Source organism: Salmo salar, chromosome ssa07, assembly GCF_905237065.1.
Source record: "Salmo salar chromosome ssa07, Ssal_v3.1, whole genome shotgun sequence".
NCBI classification, from domain to species: domain Eukaryota; kingdom Metazoa; phylum Chordata; class Actinopteri; order Salmoniformes; family Salmonidae; genus Salmo; species Salmo salar.
This window is the reverse complement of record NC_059448.1, coordinates 31,253,228-31,272,116: the sequence shown is the minus strand read 5'-3', so window position 1 is coordinate 31,272,116 and position 18,889 is coordinate 31,253,228. Positions and strand designations below refer to the sequence as shown.

At 43.4% G+C, this 18,889-nt stretch overlaps 2 protein-coding genes across 7 annotated transcripts in view; one reads left to right on the top strand and one right to left on the bottom strand.

Annotated features, from left to right (window-relative positions):
• Positions 1–11,731: 11,731 nt before the first annotated feature.
• On the bottom strand, positions 11,732–17,290 carry ccdc166 (coiled-coil domain containing 166). 5 transcript variants are annotated; one of them, XM_014207477.2, is made up of 11 exons: positions 16,743–17,014; positions 16,571–16,649; positions 16,042–16,160; positions 15,886–15,939; positions 15,146–15,200; positions 14,623–14,767; positions 14,468–14,547; positions 12,455–12,576; positions 12,333–12,387; positions 12,138–12,224; positions 11,732–12,057 (listed from the first exon to the last, which is right to left on the bottom strand). In XM_014207477.2, the coding sequence occupies exons 3-11, from the start codon at positions 16,149–16,151 to the stop codon at positions 11,860–11,862; spliced, it is 906 nt and encodes a 301-aa protein (XP_014062952.1). In that variant the 5' UTR covers positions 16,152–16,160; positions 16,571–16,649; positions 16,743–17,014; the 3' UTR covers positions 11,732–11,859. The 5 variants fall into 5 exon arrangements, with proteins under 5 accessions (XP_014062952.1, XP_014062954.1, XP_014062955.1 ...); XM_014207479.2 differs by lacking the exon at positions 16,743–17,014 and adding an exon at positions 16,286–16,355 and having other exon boundaries at positions 16,571–16,736; XM_014207480.2 differs by lacking the exons at positions 16,571–16,649; positions 16,743–17,014 and adding an exon at positions 17,027–17,290.
• The window catches only part of si:dkey-183c6.8 (protein O-GlcNAcase), a 50,815-nt gene continuing 48,937 nt past the window's right edge, over positions 17,012–18,889 (top strand). For both annotated transcript variants that reach the window (XM_045721869.1, XM_045721868.1), the window contains exon 1: positions 17,012–17,299. In XM_045721869.1, coding sequence (XP_045577825.1) covers positions 17,260–17,299 — 40 coding nt within the window. In that variant the 5' untranslated portion in view covers positions 17,012–17,259. The remainder of the gene's footprint in view (positions 17,300–18,889) is intronic.

Sequence of the window (18,889 nt, the reverse complement as noted above, 5' to 3'; positions counted from 1 at the left end):
AAGCCTTTTTGAAATCGGACAGTGTGGTTAGATTAACGAGAGTCTTATCTTTAAAATGGTGTAAAATAGTCATATGTTTGAGAAATTGAAGTTATAGCATTTTTGAGGTGTTTGTATTTCGCGCCACGCTATACTATTGGATATTGGTGAGGCGTTCCGCTAGCGGAATGTCTGTCCCTAACAGGTTTTAAGGGGCACGAGTTCACTGTCTGGACAGATAGTAAGTTGTTAACATACATCATGATGAAAAAACCCAAACTGGATGCTTTTGAGCAAACTTTGATCTGAAGCACATCCCAGGCAGCAAGAATACAGTAGCAGATGCTCTGAGCCGCGACCTCGAAGCAGGAACGGTCGCGTAGAGACTGATGAGAGAGTCGTACCAAGCACTTCTGCGTGAGGCTGTTGGAATGGTGAATGATGATGTCCAAGATGCCTTCTGGTGAGTTTCATATCCCCAACCTCCTTGACCACTGCTGAAGTGATAGCTATACTGTATGTCAGCACCGACTGGGAATGCTCAACTGAGATGCAAACAATCCAGCTTTGTTCCAACAGCTGCTTCCTCCTGGTATTGATACTTTGCCTGAACATGAGGAACTTTGAGATCTCCAGCTGCAAGACTCTGTGATATCCAAGGTTATCTCTTTCATCTTCAACAAGAAATGGCCCACTAGACGAGACCTATATGCTGTTTCTTCCAAAGAATTGTTACTGATGAAGCAGTGAGACCGCTTGATCCTAAGAGAGGGAGCTCTGTATCGTGTCATTAGGGAGAGCCACACAACCGGATACATTTCCAGTACGTCTTACCAGAGGCATTGAGACTCAAAGCAACCTTGCAGAACATCAAGGCCAAGCTAGAACTCTAGCCCAAGCCAGACAGAAGTTTTTCTGGCCTGCAATGGAGAGAGACATCAAGGAGTATGTACGATGCTGCCAGAGATGTGTTCTAACAGACTCCAGAGCCAGCGGCTAAATCCCGTCAGAGAGCATCAATACCTGCTCTCCCATGGAGTTGGTGTGTTTGGATTTTTGGACCTTGGAAGACAGTAAGAAGAACTCAGTTTACGTTCTGGTGGTGACTGACCGCTTCACTAAACTTGCCCATGCATGGCCATGCAGAAACCAAACAGCCAAGCAAATAGCTTGTAAACTGTGGGGTCATGTCGCTGTGACTATGGATTTGCTGCAAGGATCCATACAGCAATTAAATCAAATAAAATGTTATTGGTCACATACACATGGTTAGCAGATGTTAATGCGAGTGTAGCGAAATGCTTGTGCTTCTAGTTCTGACCAGTAATATCTAACAAGTAATCGAACAATTTCACAACAACTACCTTATACACACAAGTGTAAAGGAATGAATAAGAATATGTACATATAAGTATATAGATGAGCGATGGCCTTACGGCATAGGCAAGATGCAGTAGATGGTATAGAGTACAGTATATTCATATGAGATGAGTAATGTAGGGTATGTAAACATTATATAAAGTGGCATTGTTTAAAGTGACTAGTGATACATTTATTACATCAATTTTTTATTACTAAAGTGGCTAGATTTTAGTCAGTATGTTGGCAGCAGCCACTTAATGATAGTGATGGCTGTTTAACAGTCTGATGGCCTTTAGATAGAAGCTGTTTTTCAGTCTCTCGGTCCCAGCTTTGATGCACCTGTACTGACCTCGCCTTCTGGATGATAGCGGGGTGAACAGGCAGTGGCTCTGGTGGTTGTTGTCCTTGATGATCATTTTGGCCTTCCTGTGACATCGGGTGGTGTAGGTGTCATGGAGGGCAGGTAGTTTACCCCCGGTGATACGTTGTGCAGACCTCACTACCCTCTGGAGAGCCTTACGGTTGTGGGTGGAGCAGTTTCCGTACCAGGCGGTGATACAGCCCGACAGGATGCTCTCGATTCTGCATCTGTAGAAGTTTGTGAGTGTTTTAGGTGACAAGTCAAATTTCTTCAGCCTCCTGAGGTTGAAGAGGCACTGTTGCGCCTTCTTCACCACACTGTCTGTGTGGGTGGACCATTTCAGTTTGTCCGTAATGTGTACGCTGAGGAACTTAAAACTTTCCACCTTCTCCACTACTGTCTCGTCAATGTGGATAGGGGGGTGCTCCCTCTGCTGCTTCCTGAAGTCCACGATCATCTCCTTTGTTTTGTTGACGTTGAGTGTGAGGTTATTTTCCTGACACCAAACTCCGAGAGCCCTCACCTTCTCCCTGTAGGCTGTCTCGTCGTTGTTGGTAATCAAGCCTACCACTGTAGTGTCGTCTGCAAACTTGATGATTGAGTTAGTCATGGGTGAACAGGGAGTACAGGAGAGGGCTGAGAATGCACCCTTGTGGGGCCCCAGTGTTGAGGATCAGCGGGGTGGAGATGTTGTTTCCTACCCTCACCACCTGGGGGCGTCCTGTCAGAAAGTCCTGTACCAAGTTGCACAGGGCGGGGTCGAGACCCAGGTTCTCGAGCTTAATGACGAGTTTGGAGGGTACTATGGTGTTACATGCTGAGCTGTAGTCGATGAACAGCATTCGTACATAGGTATTCCTCTTGTCCAGATGGGTTAGGGCTATGTGATTGCAATTGTGTCATCTGTGGACCTATTGGGGCAGTGAGCAAATTGGAGTGGGTCTAGGGTGTCAGGTAGGATGAAGGTGATATGATCTTGACTAGTCTCTCAAAGCACTTTCATGATGACGGAGGTGCTACGGGGCGATAGTCGTTTAGCTCAGTTACCTTAGCTTTCTTGGGAACAGGAACAATGGTGGCCCTCTTGAAGCATGTGGGAACAGCAGACTGGGATAGGGATTGATTGAATATGTCAGTAAACACATCAGCCAGCTGGTCAGCGCATGCTCTGAGGACGCGGCTAGGGATGCCGTCTGGGCCGGCAGCCTTGCGAGGGTTAACACGTTTAAATGTTTTACTCACATTGGCTGCGGTGAAGGAGACCCCGCAGGTTTTGGTAGCGGGCTGTGTCGGTGGCACTGTATTGTCCTCAAAGCGAGCAAAGAAGCTGTTTAGTTTGTCTTGGAGCAAGACATCGGGGTCCGCGACGGGGCTGGTTTTCTTTTTGTAGTCCGTGATTGACTGTAGACCCTGCCACATACCACTCGTGTCTGAGCCATTAAATTGTGACTCTACTTTGTCTCTATACTGACGCTTAGCTTGTTTGATTGCCTTGCGGAGGGAATAGCTACACTGTTTGTATTCGGTCATGTTTCCGGTCGCCTTGCCCTGATTAAAAGCAGTGGTCCGTGCTTTCAGTTTTGTGCGAATGCTGCCATCCATCCACGGTTTCTGGTTGGGGAAGGTTTTAATAGTCGCCGTGGATACAACATCACCGAAGCACTTGCTAATAAACTCACTCACCGAATCAGCGTATACATCAATGTTGAAGATTGACGCTATCCGGAACATATCCCAGTCCACGTGATCGAAGCAATCTTGAAGCGTGGAATCAGATTGGTCGGACCAGCGTTGAGCAGACCTGAGCACGGGCGTTTTCTGTTTTAGTTTCTGTCTATAGGCTGGGAGCAATAAAATGGAGTCGTGGACAGATTTGCCGAAAGGAGGGTGGGGGAGGAATTTGTATGCGTCGCGGAAGTAAGTGTAACAAGGATCCAGGATTTGCCAGCCCAGGTCGCGCATTCGATATGCTAATAAAATTTAGGGAGCCTAGATAAGGGCGCGAACTTCGAGAGCGAGCTAAAAGCAGAACTGATTAAGCTCTCCGATGTCCAAAAGTCAAGAACCACGGCGTATCACCCCACGGAATGCTTCAACAGGACTAGGCAGCATGCTCAGCAGTTTACCCCTGAAAGCCAAAGAACGCTGGCCTGAAAAAATCCAGTCATTGACATTTATATAAAATGCAGCTGTTCACGAGACTACAGTTTTACTCCATTCTTTCTCGTGTTTGGTAGGGCCCCTCGGTTACCAGTGGATATGATGTTTCGCAACGTTTTGGAATACTCCATTGTTGTGGATTGCAACAAGTATACATAGACTCTGATCACTGGGATGAAGGAAGCTATGAGTGTTGCCTAAAGACACACTAACGAGCAACAGATACGACAAGCTGGAGAGTACGATAACAGTGTTAGAGGCATCAGCTTGTCCAATGGGGATCGTGTTCTCATCGGCAACAAGGGTGAAAGGGGCCGCCGCAAGTTGGCTGACAAGTGGAATCCTGAGATATTCACAGTGACTTGAGTCAATCCACAAACTCACACATATAGAATCCAAGACCACGATGTCAGAGAGGTGTTCAAAGAAATCTACTGCTGCAGGTGAACTTCCTGCCATTTGAAATCAATGATTAGAGCACACTTCGATGACAGTGATTCTGCAGTACCTTTGGTCAACGTAGATGCAGTAGAGTGACTGCTCCGAGCTCTGGACATCAGATGGAAATACAGGACCAGACGAATCTCCCATGCCTGAGGAAAATAACTTGGAAAGCACCTCCGAGATCCTGGGGCTGACTCCTTCAAACCCTCTCTTGAGTACTGATCTATGCCCAGCACCACCATTAGTCACCATGGCTCCTAGTCCAGTCCACTGTAATGCACCTGATAAAGCAGTCCAGTGGCAGGGGATCACACAAGGGTGGGGAGGTAGTTAAACCAGTCAAAAGACTAATTGAGTTAATCCCCACAGAAGGTGCAAGTTTAACCTGTTATGGATAGGGGGCAGTATTTTCACGGCCGGATAAAAAACGTACCCGATTTAATCTGATTATTACTCCTGCCCAGAAACTAGAATATGCATATAATTATTAGCTTTGGATAGAAACCACTCCAAAGTTTCTAAAACTGTTTGAATGTTGTCTGTGAGTATAACAGAACTCATTTGGCAGGCCAAAACCTGAGAAGATTCTGTACAGGAAGTACCCTGTCTGACCATTTCTTGGCCTTCTTGATCATCTCTATCCAAAACAGGGGATCTCTGCTGTTACGTGACACTTCCTACGGCTCCCATGGGCTCTCAGAAGGCGGCAAAAATCTGAATGGTGGCTTTGCAGGCCCTGGCTGAAAAATATTAGCGCGTTTGGATAGTGGTCGGTCAGAGTACTATGAAACTGAGGCGCGTGCACGAGTCGACTCCATGTTTACTTTCTCTCTCTTTGAACGAAAACAACCACTCCCGGTCGGAATATTATCGCTTTTTTACGAGAAAAATGGCATAAAAAATTATTTTAAACAGCGGTTGACATGCTTCGAAGTACGATAATGGAATATTTAGAATTTTTTGGTCACGAAACGCGTCGGGCGCGTAACCCTTCGTCACCCTTGGATAATGTCTTGAACGCACGAACAAAACGCCGCAATTTGGATATAACTATGGATTATTTGGAACCAAACCAACATTTGTTATTGAAGTAGAAGTCCTGGGAGTGCATTCTGACGAAGAACAGGAAAGGTACTTTTCTAATAGTAAATCGGAGTTTGGTGAGGGTCAAACTTGGTGGGTGTCAAAATAGCTAGCCTGTGATGGCGTGCTATCTACTCAGAATATTGAAAAATGTGCTTTCACCGAAAAGCTATTTTAAAATCGGACATAGCGAGTGCATAAAGGAGTTCTGTATCTAGAATTCTTAAAATAATTGTTATGTTTTTTGTGAAAGTTTATCGTGAATAATTTAGTAAATTCACCGGAAGTGTTCGGTGGGAATGCTAGTTCTGAACGTCACATGCTAATGTAAAAAGCTGTTTTTTGATATAAATATGAACTTGATTGAACAAAACATGCATGTATTGTATAACATAATGTCCTAGGCGTGTCATCTGATGAAGATCATCAAAGGTTAGTGCTGCATTTAGCTGTGGTTTTATTTTTTGTGACATTATATGCTAGCTTGAAAAATGGGTGTCTGATTATTTCTGGCTGGGTACTCTGCTGACATAATCTAATGTTTTACTTTCGCTGTAAAGCCTTTTTGAAATCGGACAGTGTGGTTAGATAAAGGAGAGTCTTGTCTTTAAAATGGTGTAAAATAGTCATATGTTTGAAAAATTGAAGTGTTTGTATTTTTGAGGAATTTGTAATTCGCGCCACGCCTATCATTGGATATTGGAGCAGGTATTCCGCTAGCGGAACGTCTAGATGTAAGAGGTTAACATAGTACAGAAATACCTTATTTTTTTACATGTGGATATAGTGTAAGATGCAGAATGCATATAGGGGCAATTGAGGACCATCCTTCACTTGCCCTGAACCCTATGGGTTGCTTTGAGCTGAACTCGAATTATGCCTTCATGTCACGGCTGTCTGAAGGATCGGACCAAAACGCAGCGTGTTCGTAGTTCCACATCTTTATTTACCATGAAACTGAATGCTATACACTAAACACTAGAAATAACAAAACAACAACCGTAACGCAGAGCAGGCAACAAACACTACTCAAAAATTAACAACCCACACATGGAAAACAGGCTACCTAAGTATGGCTTCCAATCAGAGACAACGATAGACAGCTGCCTCTGATTGGAAACCATACCTGGCCAACGCATAGAAAAGGAAAACATAGAAATCTAGAAACCCCACAATGAAACAGAAACCCAAAAACACACCCAAAACACCCCCCTGTCACGCCCTGATCACTCTACTATGGAAAATGACCTCTTACAAGGGTCAGGACGTGACACTTCAGCCTGGTAGACTCTTTATGTTTTGGTTTAGAAGGTTGGTGAAATTCAAGAGCGGTGAATGTAACAGTTGTTAAAATACTTAGAATTTCACCAGGTTCATATATTCATATAGCATGTTGATTTGATAGTATGCAGCCCCAATAGGGGAGCGCGTACTTATGTTTTTACCCTGCGTGCTCATGCTCAAATCATTTTGATGCACTGTGAGAGGTAGGCATGCTTTTTCGGTTGTCTTCAGAAAAGTTAGATGTAATAAACAAAAGTCATGACACAGTGTTTTGTTCATCAGAGGACTCTGATACATTAAAACAGACTAAGTCCACGTCATCAGTCTCAATCAATCACACGCAGAGCTATAGCGGTGCAGTAGTACAGTACCGGCTGCAGCAGCACTCAGTTAGAAACAGCCATTGGTCGGCTACTTTTGAGTGACAAACAATGCCATCCAAAGGTGTTCAATCGAATCACTCGACAGTGTATTGTGAGAATATAAGGCAAGACAAAAGTACACTGAACAAAAATATTAACATAACATGTCAAGTGTTGGTCCCATTTTCCATGAGCTGAAATAAAAGATCACAGAAATTTTCCTGAGGAGTATTTCTGTTTGTAATAAAGCCCTTTTATGTGGAAAAACTCATTCTGATTGTGCGCCTGCCCAGTCATGTGAAATCCATAGATTAGGGCCTAATGAATTTATTTCAATTGACTGATTTCCTTCAATGAACTGTAACTCTGTAAAATCTTTCAAATTGTTGCATGTTGGGTTTATATCAGGGTATAGAATATAAGAACACCCAATTCTCTATTAATGAACAATTTCCTCATGAAATAGTGGAGATATGCAGTGCCCTGTACCCCACTTTCAAAAGGCTCTGAGCAGAGAAGAAGAATGTTCATCTTGTGGTCAATAAATTATGTGTAAACAACCAAATGTTCAAGGACTCGAAGATTACAATGTGGCTATGAGTGATAGCTACCTCCTGTTGAAGTATTCCCCGATACATATTTGCATCGCATTACACAGTACAAATATGGATTCATTCGTTTTTTACAAAACATTTTTTAGGCGAAGATGGGTAAGGCTAACTTTTTTCTTTATGATTTTGTATTTGAAGTTTGTACATCAGAAATACCAAGGTAATTGTTTTAGTTACAGGATCGGTGGGTCCCCCGCGGGACGGTTAGAGCTAACGTGGGTGAATGTAATTAGTATGAGGTTAAGAAAATTTCCCAGGACATAGGCATATCTGATATTGGCAGAAAGCTTAAATTCTTGTTAACATAACTGCACTGTCCTATTTACAGTAGCTATTACAGTAAAATAATACCATGCTATTGTTTGAGGAGATTGCACAGTTATGAACTTGACAATGTATTAATAAACCAATTAGGCACATTTGCGCAGTCTTGATACAGGATTTTGAACTGAAATGCAATGGTTCATTGGATCAGTCTAAAACGTTTGACATACACGGCTGCCATGTAGTGGCCAAAATCTAAATTGCGCCTGGGCTGGAATAATACATTATGGCCTTTCTCTTGCATTTCAAAGATGATGATACAAAATAAATACAAAAAACATGCTTTTTTATTTGTTTTATCTTTTAACAGATTTAATGTGTTATATTCTCCAACATTAATTTAACATTTACACTAACTTCAAAGTGTTTCCTTTCAAATGGTATCAATAATATGCATATTATTGCTTCAGGTCCTGAGCTACAGGCAGTTAGATTTGGGTATGTCATTTAAGGCAAAAATTGAAAAAAAGGGGCAGATCCTGAAGAGGTTTTAATATGATATGGCCTAATTGTAGAGGTCGGGTATATTATGACTTAAAAGCTGTTATATAGTGCGTCCCTTGTGAATTTACCTTATCATATATTTCCCTCTGGCCAACGGCAATTTGCGGCCAATGGTTTGCCTTAGGACGCAAAGGTGCGTCATGAGTCAGGGAGATGATCTGATGGTCTTAGTGACAACAGACCTAGATATGGGCGGAGGTTTTAGTGGGTGGAATATTAGGACATTTGGAGGTTTACAAAGTTGCAGCTACAGTGTGCTAAACAGTGCAAATTATTATGGTAAAGCTATATGGACACTTAATCATCACGGTGCTTTTTAATGGTAAGTTTACAAACATTGGTTGTGGTAGGTATAACTGAAACGTAGGTACCATCATGGTAAGCGGGGAAATAAGTATAGCAAGTTTTATAATTGTAATGGCTTAGCAGATCATAAAAAAGAGGAAATGTTTACATGGCAAAAAGAGAAAGCATATAATATCTATTGTTTACAGGAAACTCATTCTACAAATATAGATGAGGTTGGGTGTAAAAAGGACTGGGAGGGAGAAATATTTTTGTCATGGGCAAAGAAACTCAAAAGGGGTGATTATACTAATTAATACATATTTTCATCCGATTGTGCAAACTGTGCAAACAGATCCGCAATGAAGATGGATTATTTTAAATAATCGAGGCTGTAATCGCTGTCAAAGTTGCTTCAACAAAGTACTGCGTAAAGGATCTGAATACTTATGTAAATTTGATATTTCCGTTTTTATATTTAATTCATTTGCTACATTTTACAAAAACCTGTTGGTCATTATGGGGTATTGTTTGTAGATTAATGAGGAAAAACAACAATTTAATACATTTTATAATAAGGCTGTAACGTAACAAAATGTGTAAAAAGTGAATGGGTCTGAATACTTTCCGAATGAACTGTTTATACACTACATGACCGGAAGTATGTGGACACCTGCTCGTTGAACATCTCATTCCAAAATTATGGACATTAATATGGAGTTGGTCCCCCCCTTTGCTGCTATAACAGCCTCCACTCTTCTGGGAAGGCTTTCCACAAGATGTTGGAACATTGCTGAGGGGACTTGCTTCCATTCAGCCACAAAAGCGTTAGTGAGGTCGGGTACTGATGTTGGACGATTAGGCCTGGCTCGCTGTCGGCGTTCCAATTCATCCCAAAGGTGTTTGATGGTGTTGAGGTCAGGGCTCTGTGCAGGCCAGTCAAGTTCTTCCACACCGATCTCGACAAATCATTTCTGTATGGACCTCGCTATGTGCACGGGAGCATTGTCATGCTGAAACAGGAAATGGCCTTCCCCAAACTGTTGCCACAAAGTTAGGATCACAGAATCATCTAGAGTGTCATTGTAGGCTGTAGCGTAAAGATTTCCCTTCACTGGAACTAAGGGGCCTAGCCCAAACCATGAAAAGCAGACCCAGACCACTATTCCTCCACCAAACTTTACAGTTGGCACTATGCATTCGGGCAGGTAGCGTTCTCCTGGCATCTGCCAAACCCAGATTTGTTCGTCGGACTACCAGATGGTGAAGCATGATTCATCACTCCAGAGAATGCGTTTCCACTGCTCCAGAGTCCAATGGCGGCGAGCTTTACAGCACTCCAGTCGACGCTTAGCATTGCGCATGTTGATCTTAGGCTTGGGTGCGGCTGCTTGGCCATGGAAACCCATTTCATGAAGCTCCAGACGAACAGTTATTGTGCTGACGTTGCTTCCAGAGGCAGATTGGAACTCGGTAGTGAGTGTTGCAACTGAGGACAGGCGATTTTTACACGCTATGCGCTTCAGCACTGTGGTCCCATTCTGTGAGCTTGTGTGGCTTACCACTTCGTGGCTGAGCCGTTGTTGCTCCTAGACATTTCCACTTCACATTAACAACACTTACAGTTGAACGGGGCAGCTCTAACAGGACAGAAACTTGACGAACTGACTTGTTGGAAAGGTGGCATCCTTTGACGGTGCCACGTTTAGTCACTGAATGTCTTCAGTAAGGTCATTCTACTGACAATTCTACTGTAGGAGCGTGGATCAGAAAACCAGTCAGTATCTGGTGTGACCACAATTTGCCTCATGCAGCACGACACATCACCTTCGCAGAGTTGATCAGGCTGTTGATTGTGAGCTGTGGAACGTTGTCCCATCCTCTTTAATAGATGTTCGAAGTTGCTGGATATTATCATCATGTATTATCATGCTGAAACATGAGGTGATGGTGGCGGATGAATGGCACGACAATGGGGGATCTTGTCAAGGTATCTCTGTACATTCAAATTGCCATCGATAAAATGCAATTACGTTCGTTGTCTGTAGCTTATGCCTGCCCATACCTTAACCACACCGCCACCATGGTGCACTTTGTTCACAACGTTGACATCAGCAAACCGCTCACCCACACACGTAAGTCACCTGCGGTTGTGAGGCCGGTTGGACTTACTGCCAAATTCTCTAAAATGACATTGGAAGCAGCTTATGGTAGAGAAATGAGCATTCAATTCTCTGGCAAATAGCTCTGGGGGATATTCCTGCAGTCAGCATGCCAATTGCACTCTCACTCTGGCAGTGTGTTGTGTGACAAAACTGCACATTTTAGAAAGGCCTTTTATCGTCCCCAGCACAATGTGAACATTTGTAATGATCATACTGTTTAAATAAGCTTGTTGATATGCCACTCCTGTCATGTGGATGCATTTTCTTGGCAAAGGAGAAATATTTACTAACAGGGATGTAAACAAATTTATGCACAACATTTGAGAGAAATAAGCTTTTTGTGCTTATGGAACATTTCTGGGATCTTTAATTGCAGCTCATGAAACATGGAACCAACAATTTACATGTCGCCTTCATACATCCACACAGATCTATCTATCTATATACAGTACCAGTCAAAAGTTTGGACACACCTACTCATTCAAGGGTTTTTCTTAATTTTTTTTACTATTTTCTACATTGTAGAATAATAGTGAAGACATCAACTATGAAATAACACATGTGGAATCATGTTGTAACCAAAAATGTGTTAAACAAATCAAAATACATTAAAAGTAGCCACATCTTGCCTTGAAGACAGCTTTGCACTCTTGGCATTCTCTCAACCAGCATCATGAGGTAGTCACCTGGAATGCATTTCAATTAACAGGTGTGCCTTCAAAAGCAATAAGGAAAGAAATTCCACAAATTAACTTAACAAGGCACACCTGTTAATTGAAATGCATTCCAGGTGACTACCACATGATGCTGGTTGAGAGAATGCCAAGAGTGTGCAAAGCTGTCATCAAGGCAAAGGGTGGCTACTTTGAAGAATCTCAAATATATTTTGATTTAACACTTTTTTGGTTACTACATGATTCCATATGTATTATCTCTCAGGTATCTGCTGTGCGGTGGTGTCTTGTGTCTTCTCTCCCTCTGTCCACCCCCAGTGGCCGAGTGTGGGACCCTGGTGGGGTCGGCCCCGGGGTGGCTCGGAGGCGCCTCAGCTCCCTGACGTACTCCCTCTCCAGTAGGAGCTGCTGCCTCTGGGCCTGGAGCTGGTCCTGGAGGCCCCTCAGGGAGTGGGCTCTCTGGATCAATCAATCAACCAGCCAATGAATCAAATTAATCAATCAATCCATCAATGCATCCATCCATCTTTTAGCTATACCTGGATCAGCTGCTGCAGCTCTTCCCTCAGATGCTGGTTTTCCAGGGTCACAGCTCTAGTGTGGGACAGTAGGCAGCGAGATGCCTCCTAGTGGGAGGAGAAGAGAGGGGGTGGGTATGGAGGTGTGTGTGTACATGTGTTCTTGTGGACGTACGTACGCATGCGTGCATGTCTATGCATGTGTGTGTTACTCACCCTATTAGCGGCGAGGGCCAGGGCCTGTATTTTTTGTTTGGCCTGTGCTTCGTACCTATGATAATAATAATACATTTAAACAAAGGAATTTACAGTCATGCACACACACTTTTCCCATTTACCTCTCCTTCTCACTGAGGAAGCCAGCCTTCAGGGCCTGCAGGGATTCAGAGTGACGACACTGCATACTGGTCACCTCCCTCTCTAGCTCCGCTATACGCCCCAGCTGCTGCTGCTGCAGGCTCTGTTACACACACACACAATATTAAAGCACACACATGAACAGCCATGCCAATACAGTATACACACACACTCACATACACTGGGGCAAAAAAGTATTTAGTCAGCCACCAATTGTGCAAGTTCTCCCCGCTTAAAAAGATGAGAGAGGCCTGTAATTTTCATCATAGGTACACTTCAACTATGACAGACAAAATGAGAAAAAAAATCCAGAAAATCACATTGTAGGATTTTTTATGAATTTATTTGCAAATTATGGTGGAAAATAAGTATTTGGTCAATAACAAAAGTTTATCTCAATACTTTGTTATACACCCTTTGTTGGCAATGACACAGGTCAAATGTTTTCTGCAAGTCTTCACAAGGTTTTCACACACTGTTGCTGGTATTTTGGCCCATTCCTCCATGCAGATCTCCTCTAGAGCAGTGATGTTTTGGGGCTGTCGCTGGGCAACACGGACTTTCAACTCCCTCCAAAGATTTTCTATGGGGTTGAGATCTGGAGACTGGCTAGGCCACTCCAGGACCTTGAAATGCTTCTTACGAAGCCACTCCTTCGTTGCCTGGGCGGTGTGTTTGGGATCATTGTCATGCTGAAAGACCCAGCCACGTTTCATCTTCAGTGCCCTTGCTGATGGAAGGAGGTTTTCACTCAAAATCTCACGATACATGGCCCCATTCATTCTTTCCTTTACACGGATCAGTCGTCCTGGTCCCTTTGCAGAAAAACAGCCCCAAACATGATGTTTCCACCCCCATGCTTCACAGTAGGTATGGTGTTCTTTGGATGCAACTCAGCATTCTTTGTTCTCCAAACACGACGAGTTCAGTTTTTACCAAAAAGTTATATTTTGGTTTCATCTGACCATATGACATTCTCCCAATCCTCTTCTGGATCATCCAAATGCTCTCTAGCAAACCTCAGACGGGCCTGGACATGTACTGGCTTAAGCAGGGGGACACGTCTGGCACTGCAGGATTTGAGTCCCTGGCGGCATAGTGTGTTACTGATGGTAGGCTTTGTTACTTTGGTCCCAACTCTCTGCAGGTCATTCACTAGGTCCCCCCATGTGGTTCTGGGATTTTTGCTCACCGTTCTTGTGATCATTTTGATCCCACGGGGTGAGATCTTGCGTTCGAGATCTCCCAGATCGAGGGATCAAGGGAGATTATCAGTGGTCTTGTATGTCTTCCATTTCCTAATAATTGCTCCCACAGTTGATTTCTTCAAACCAAGCTGCTTACCTATTGCAGATTCAGTCTTCCCAGCCTGGTGCAGGTCTACAATTTTGTTTCTGGTGTCCTTTGACAGCTCTTTGGTCTTGGCCATAGTGGAGTTTGGAGTGTGACTGTTTGAGGTTGTGGACAGGTGTCTTTTATACTGATAACAAGTTCAAACAGGTGCCATTAATACAGGTAACAAGTGGAGGACAGAGGAGCCTCTTAAAGAAGAAGTTACAGGTCTGTGAGAGCCAGAAATCTTGCTTGTTTGTAGGTGACCAAATACTTATTTTCCACCATAATTTGCAAATAAATTCATTAAAAATCCTACAATGTGATTTTCTGGATTTTTTTTCTCATTTTGTCTGTCATAGTTGACGTGTACCTATGATGAAAATTACAGGCCTCTCCCATCTTTTTAAGCGGGAGAACTTGCACAATTGGTGGCTGACTAAATACTTTTTTGCCCCACTGTATGCATACAGCCATGCAAAGGTACCACTAATCTAAAATAAGATTATAATAAAATGTGTAATATTAGTAGATCATATATTCTGTACACAAAGTGGTGGTGTGTGAGGAGAGGAAAGGAGAAGGAAGAGGATATAAGAAGGCAGAGGAGAGAATGAGAAGAGGGGAGGGGGGTGGGAGGAAAGGGTGAGGAAGTGTCATACTTTAAATTCTCGGAGCTCAGCAATCTCAATATTTAACAGCGCCAGTTCATTCTCCTTCTCCAGAATCTCCTTCTTTAGCTCTGTTAGGATAGGTTAGATTAGAGTTAGCTTCCTGCTCTCTCCCCATTGGCCCCTGGCACTTCCTGCTGACTCACCATTGGCCTGTTCCTGGTATTTGTCCAGAGTCTCCTCCCTCTGCCACTTCAGGGCCTCCAGCCCCTGGTGGTTTTGATCGCTAAGGGTGACGATGGCACTCTGACGCTTCTGGGTCCGCTTGGACATGTACGACATGTACTCTTGCTGAGAAGGCGAGAGATGGGGTCAGGAGGAGAGGGATAAGGAATTATTTGCAGTCACTTTACCCCTACCAACATGTACAAATTACCTCAACTAACCTGTACCCCTGCACATTGACTCGGTACCGGTACCCCCTGTATATAGCCTCGTTATTGTCATTTTATTGTGTTACTTTTTAGTTTAGTTTATTTAATAAATATTTTCTTAACTCTATTTCTTGAACTGCATTGTTGGTTAAGGGCTTGTAAGTAAGAATTTCACAGTAAGGTATACACCTGTGGTATTCGGCACATATGACAAATAAAAGTTGATTCGATTTTATAGGGAGGGAGATGGGAAAGAGAGAGATGGGGAGAAAGAGAGTGTCAGCCTGTCACTCACGCTCTCCATGCGAGTCTGGTTGGCCTCATTCTGTAGGAACTCATTCTCACGCCGTCTGGTACAGCAGCCGCAGTTAAGGGAAGTGAGGAAAGTATTCTTGAGAAGCTATCGCTATCACATGAACAGGGGTGGGTCAATTCTAATTGAAGGCAGTTCATTCAGGAAGTAAAATGAAATTCCAATTCCATTATTAAAGAAGGGCATTTTTATAATTATTTTCAATGATAACTGAAATGTAGAAGCTATTTATTTCAAGTTTTTAATTCAAACTACTTCCTGATTTAAATGCTTTCAATTCGAATTGACCCAAATCCTGGAACGGAGGGTAACTATTTTAAAGGGCCCTTCACTTAAACAAAAATGGATGCAGATTAATCCACAACAGTTTACAATTTAGCGGTCTTGTGTGTGACTGTGACAACTAAATCCTGGCTGTCTACCTGCAGTGTGCAAAGTGAAAGCTTTGGGAATCGTCCTGGACTGGGACGCCATCTGCCAGACTTTCTGAACAGGTGGTCTTGTGCGGACAACTTCCAGGGATAGTGTTCATTATGTGGCTTTATTAGTGCCTGCTCTAGTGAGGCAGAAACAGACTGGCCATAAAGGCAAATGCCACATGTTCTGGTTATCATTTGCCCAGTGGGCTTGTCAAAATTGAATTGGCAGATGTGTTAGAAATGCCTGGGCCAATTTCTGGTTCCACTCTGTCACTGTAGTGAAGTCTGGGATTTAAAGGATACAACTTTTCCACTTTCCTCTTGAGGTTGTTCAAGGTGTCGGTTAGCTTGTCGTACCTGTAGGTTACAGGAAGTGAAGTACAGTCACATGATGACAGGCAAGCAGACAGACAGGTAGGTATAGAGAGAGACAAAGACAGGCAGATAGACATGTCTCACTCTCTCTGTAGCAGAGCCTCTCTGTCAGACCCGGGGTGTTCTGAGTCCTCTACTCCTTGTCCAGCTGTATCCTGCTTAAGGGCAGACTCTCCTTTCTTCTTAGGGGGCATTCTAGTAGCCTACACACACACACACACACACACACACGCGCCATCTATAGGGACCATTATTTGCAGAAACAGACATTTGATTGAATGGCATCATCATGTTCCATATCGCTGCTTTACCGCCCACCACATCTCACCAGTAGCCTATGTAACGTGAGCCAACCATGAGCCCACCATACCGCCGCCTACGCCCGTTACCAGAGAGCACTGGGGCACAGAAAACGCTGCATGTTAGTTAGCTAGCTAACCGCATCAGTAATGAACACTGATCAGTCTACACTCAACGCTGGCTGTGCTGTTCGCATTTGTTGGCTCAGCTCTCTATCAACTTTCCATTGGGTGTAAATATAGCTTTGAATACATCTAGTTATAAAGTGTAATTTGATAGCTACAAAAGTAGAAAACATCTAGTTATGTCTCACCTTCTCGTTTGTTTAAAACGCTCCCTTGTTGCCAAGACAACTACATAGACAACACATTTCTACAGGGAAGTCACGTTCCCTAAAAATGAAAATAATCAAGATCGTAAAGACCGCATTATACAATATAAAAACACGGATCAGTCCGAGCCTGGAGTTACAAATGTCCACTGACCGCATTTGCCCTGCTGCCGAACTTGACCCATCATTACCACCGTTCGGTGATCTGATTTCACATTGCATTACCGTAAAGATCCGCTCAAAAGGGCAACGGACAGACAATCGCCCTACTATCAAGTCTCCAGCGGTTTACTTAGGCAATAAACGTCGCAATTTGTATTACATACAGCTCGTATATATTAAACATATCTCCTATAAATAACAAATAGCGCGGCATTTTGAAGATTACACGTTTCATATCGACACAGATGAGGAAATAGTATCCTCCATTCCTCACACCTTGCATTTGCGTGCAGGAGGTGAGTGCGCCTGTGCGGGGGTTGAGCTAGTTGAGCAGGGAGAGCTAGCCGTGGTGGCACCGATGGAAAGGATGGAAATGGAGAACCACTCCGGCGTCTGACCTGAGACGGTACTAGGAAACGTTCGGTAGGTTAGGCTACTGCTCCAGTCGGTTGGATTGCTGGAGAGAGGCGAGGCGCACGGTGAAAGCAGGGGCGACACAGACAAATAAGATGGACGGGAGAAGCGAGTTCCTTTGCGGGGTTGTGGAAGGTAAGGACAACGGTCGTCTGGTTATCTGATCTTGTAATTTTCACGGAGAAGTTCAAATGAAATACCATGCATAAAAAAACACTATTTTCAGTGTTTGTAAAGCTTTGAGACGTGGTAGCTATTGTAGCCCTATGATCAATCAGGCATAACATCACATTCATCTTTATTCTCATCATCTTCATTTTCTCATCATCGGTGTCTCAGTTAGTTTGCCATCTATCAAGCCTGCCTGCCTGCCAGCCTGCTAGCTAGTCCAGTGGTTTACAACTCCAGTCCTCGAGTATCACCAAAAGCACACATTTTTGTTGTAGCCTCTGACAAAAAAAAACACCTGAGGTGCGTTCAGTTCGCTTGAACGTTTGCTACCTTGCAGAACGGTTTGTACTGACAGACACGTTTATCCAAAACGTTCTTGAACAGACTTTGAGGTACGTTTGGTGGGTGTGTCTTACAGCAATGAGTGACGTATTTAAAGGGCAGTGGCCATGCTGACAGCCTACCTCAACCCACAAACCAACCCCATCCCAATTTTCAGTTGATCTTTCAGTACAGCACTTTTTCCATTCAATTGAATGTTCCATAACCTAAAAATGTACTGAACGCAGCCCTGATTCAATTCATTGTGGGCCTAATGATTATTTGACAAGTTGAATCGGGTGTGCTTGTCCGGGGTTAAAAGGTGTACTGTTGGGGGTACTTGAGGACTGGTGTTGGGAACCACTGAGCTAGTCAGTCAGTCTCTCTCTTTGGTTCTAAGGCGAGAGATAACGAGACAATCTGAAAGGAGCATGGAGAAAAACATTGATAGAAAAGATAATGATGTGACTGCACACACAGCTGGATCCAGAATACCCCCTCCTCACTACAGACCAGTAGTGGTGCGTGGGTAAAATCACTGTAGAACCACAGATTCAGAACCACAGAGAGTTACTGCAAGTCGCAAAGAAAAACAGGAGCTGCTTCCACTATTCCAGCACCATTTCAATTTCAACATCATTAATATAACCTCTGCTTTTTTATTTGTTTTATTTCACCTTTATTTAACTAGGCAAGTCCGTTAAGAACACATTCTTATTTTCAATGACGGCCTAGGAATGGTGGGTTAACTGCCTTGTTCAGGGGCAGAATGACCGATTTTTTTTACCTTGTCAGCTCGGGGATTCAATCTTGCAACCTTACGGTTAACTAGTCCAACGCTCTAACCACCTGCTTTACATTGCACTCCACGAGGAGCCTGCCTGTTACGCGAATGCAGTAAGAAGCCAAGGTAAGTTGCTAGCTAGCATTAACCTCATCTTATAAAAATCAATCAATCATAATCACTAGTTAACTACACATGGTTGATGCTAGTCCAGTTTATCTAGCCTGTCCTGCGTTGCATATATGCGGTGCGCATTCGCGAAAAAGGACTGTCATTGCTCCAACGTGTACCTAACCATAAACATCAATGTCTTTCTTAAAATCAATACACATGTATATATTTTTAAACCTGCATATTTATCTAAAAGAAATCCAGGTTAGCAGGCAATATTAACCAGGTGAAATTGTGTCACTTCTCTTGCGTTCATTGCACGCAGAGTCAGGGTATAT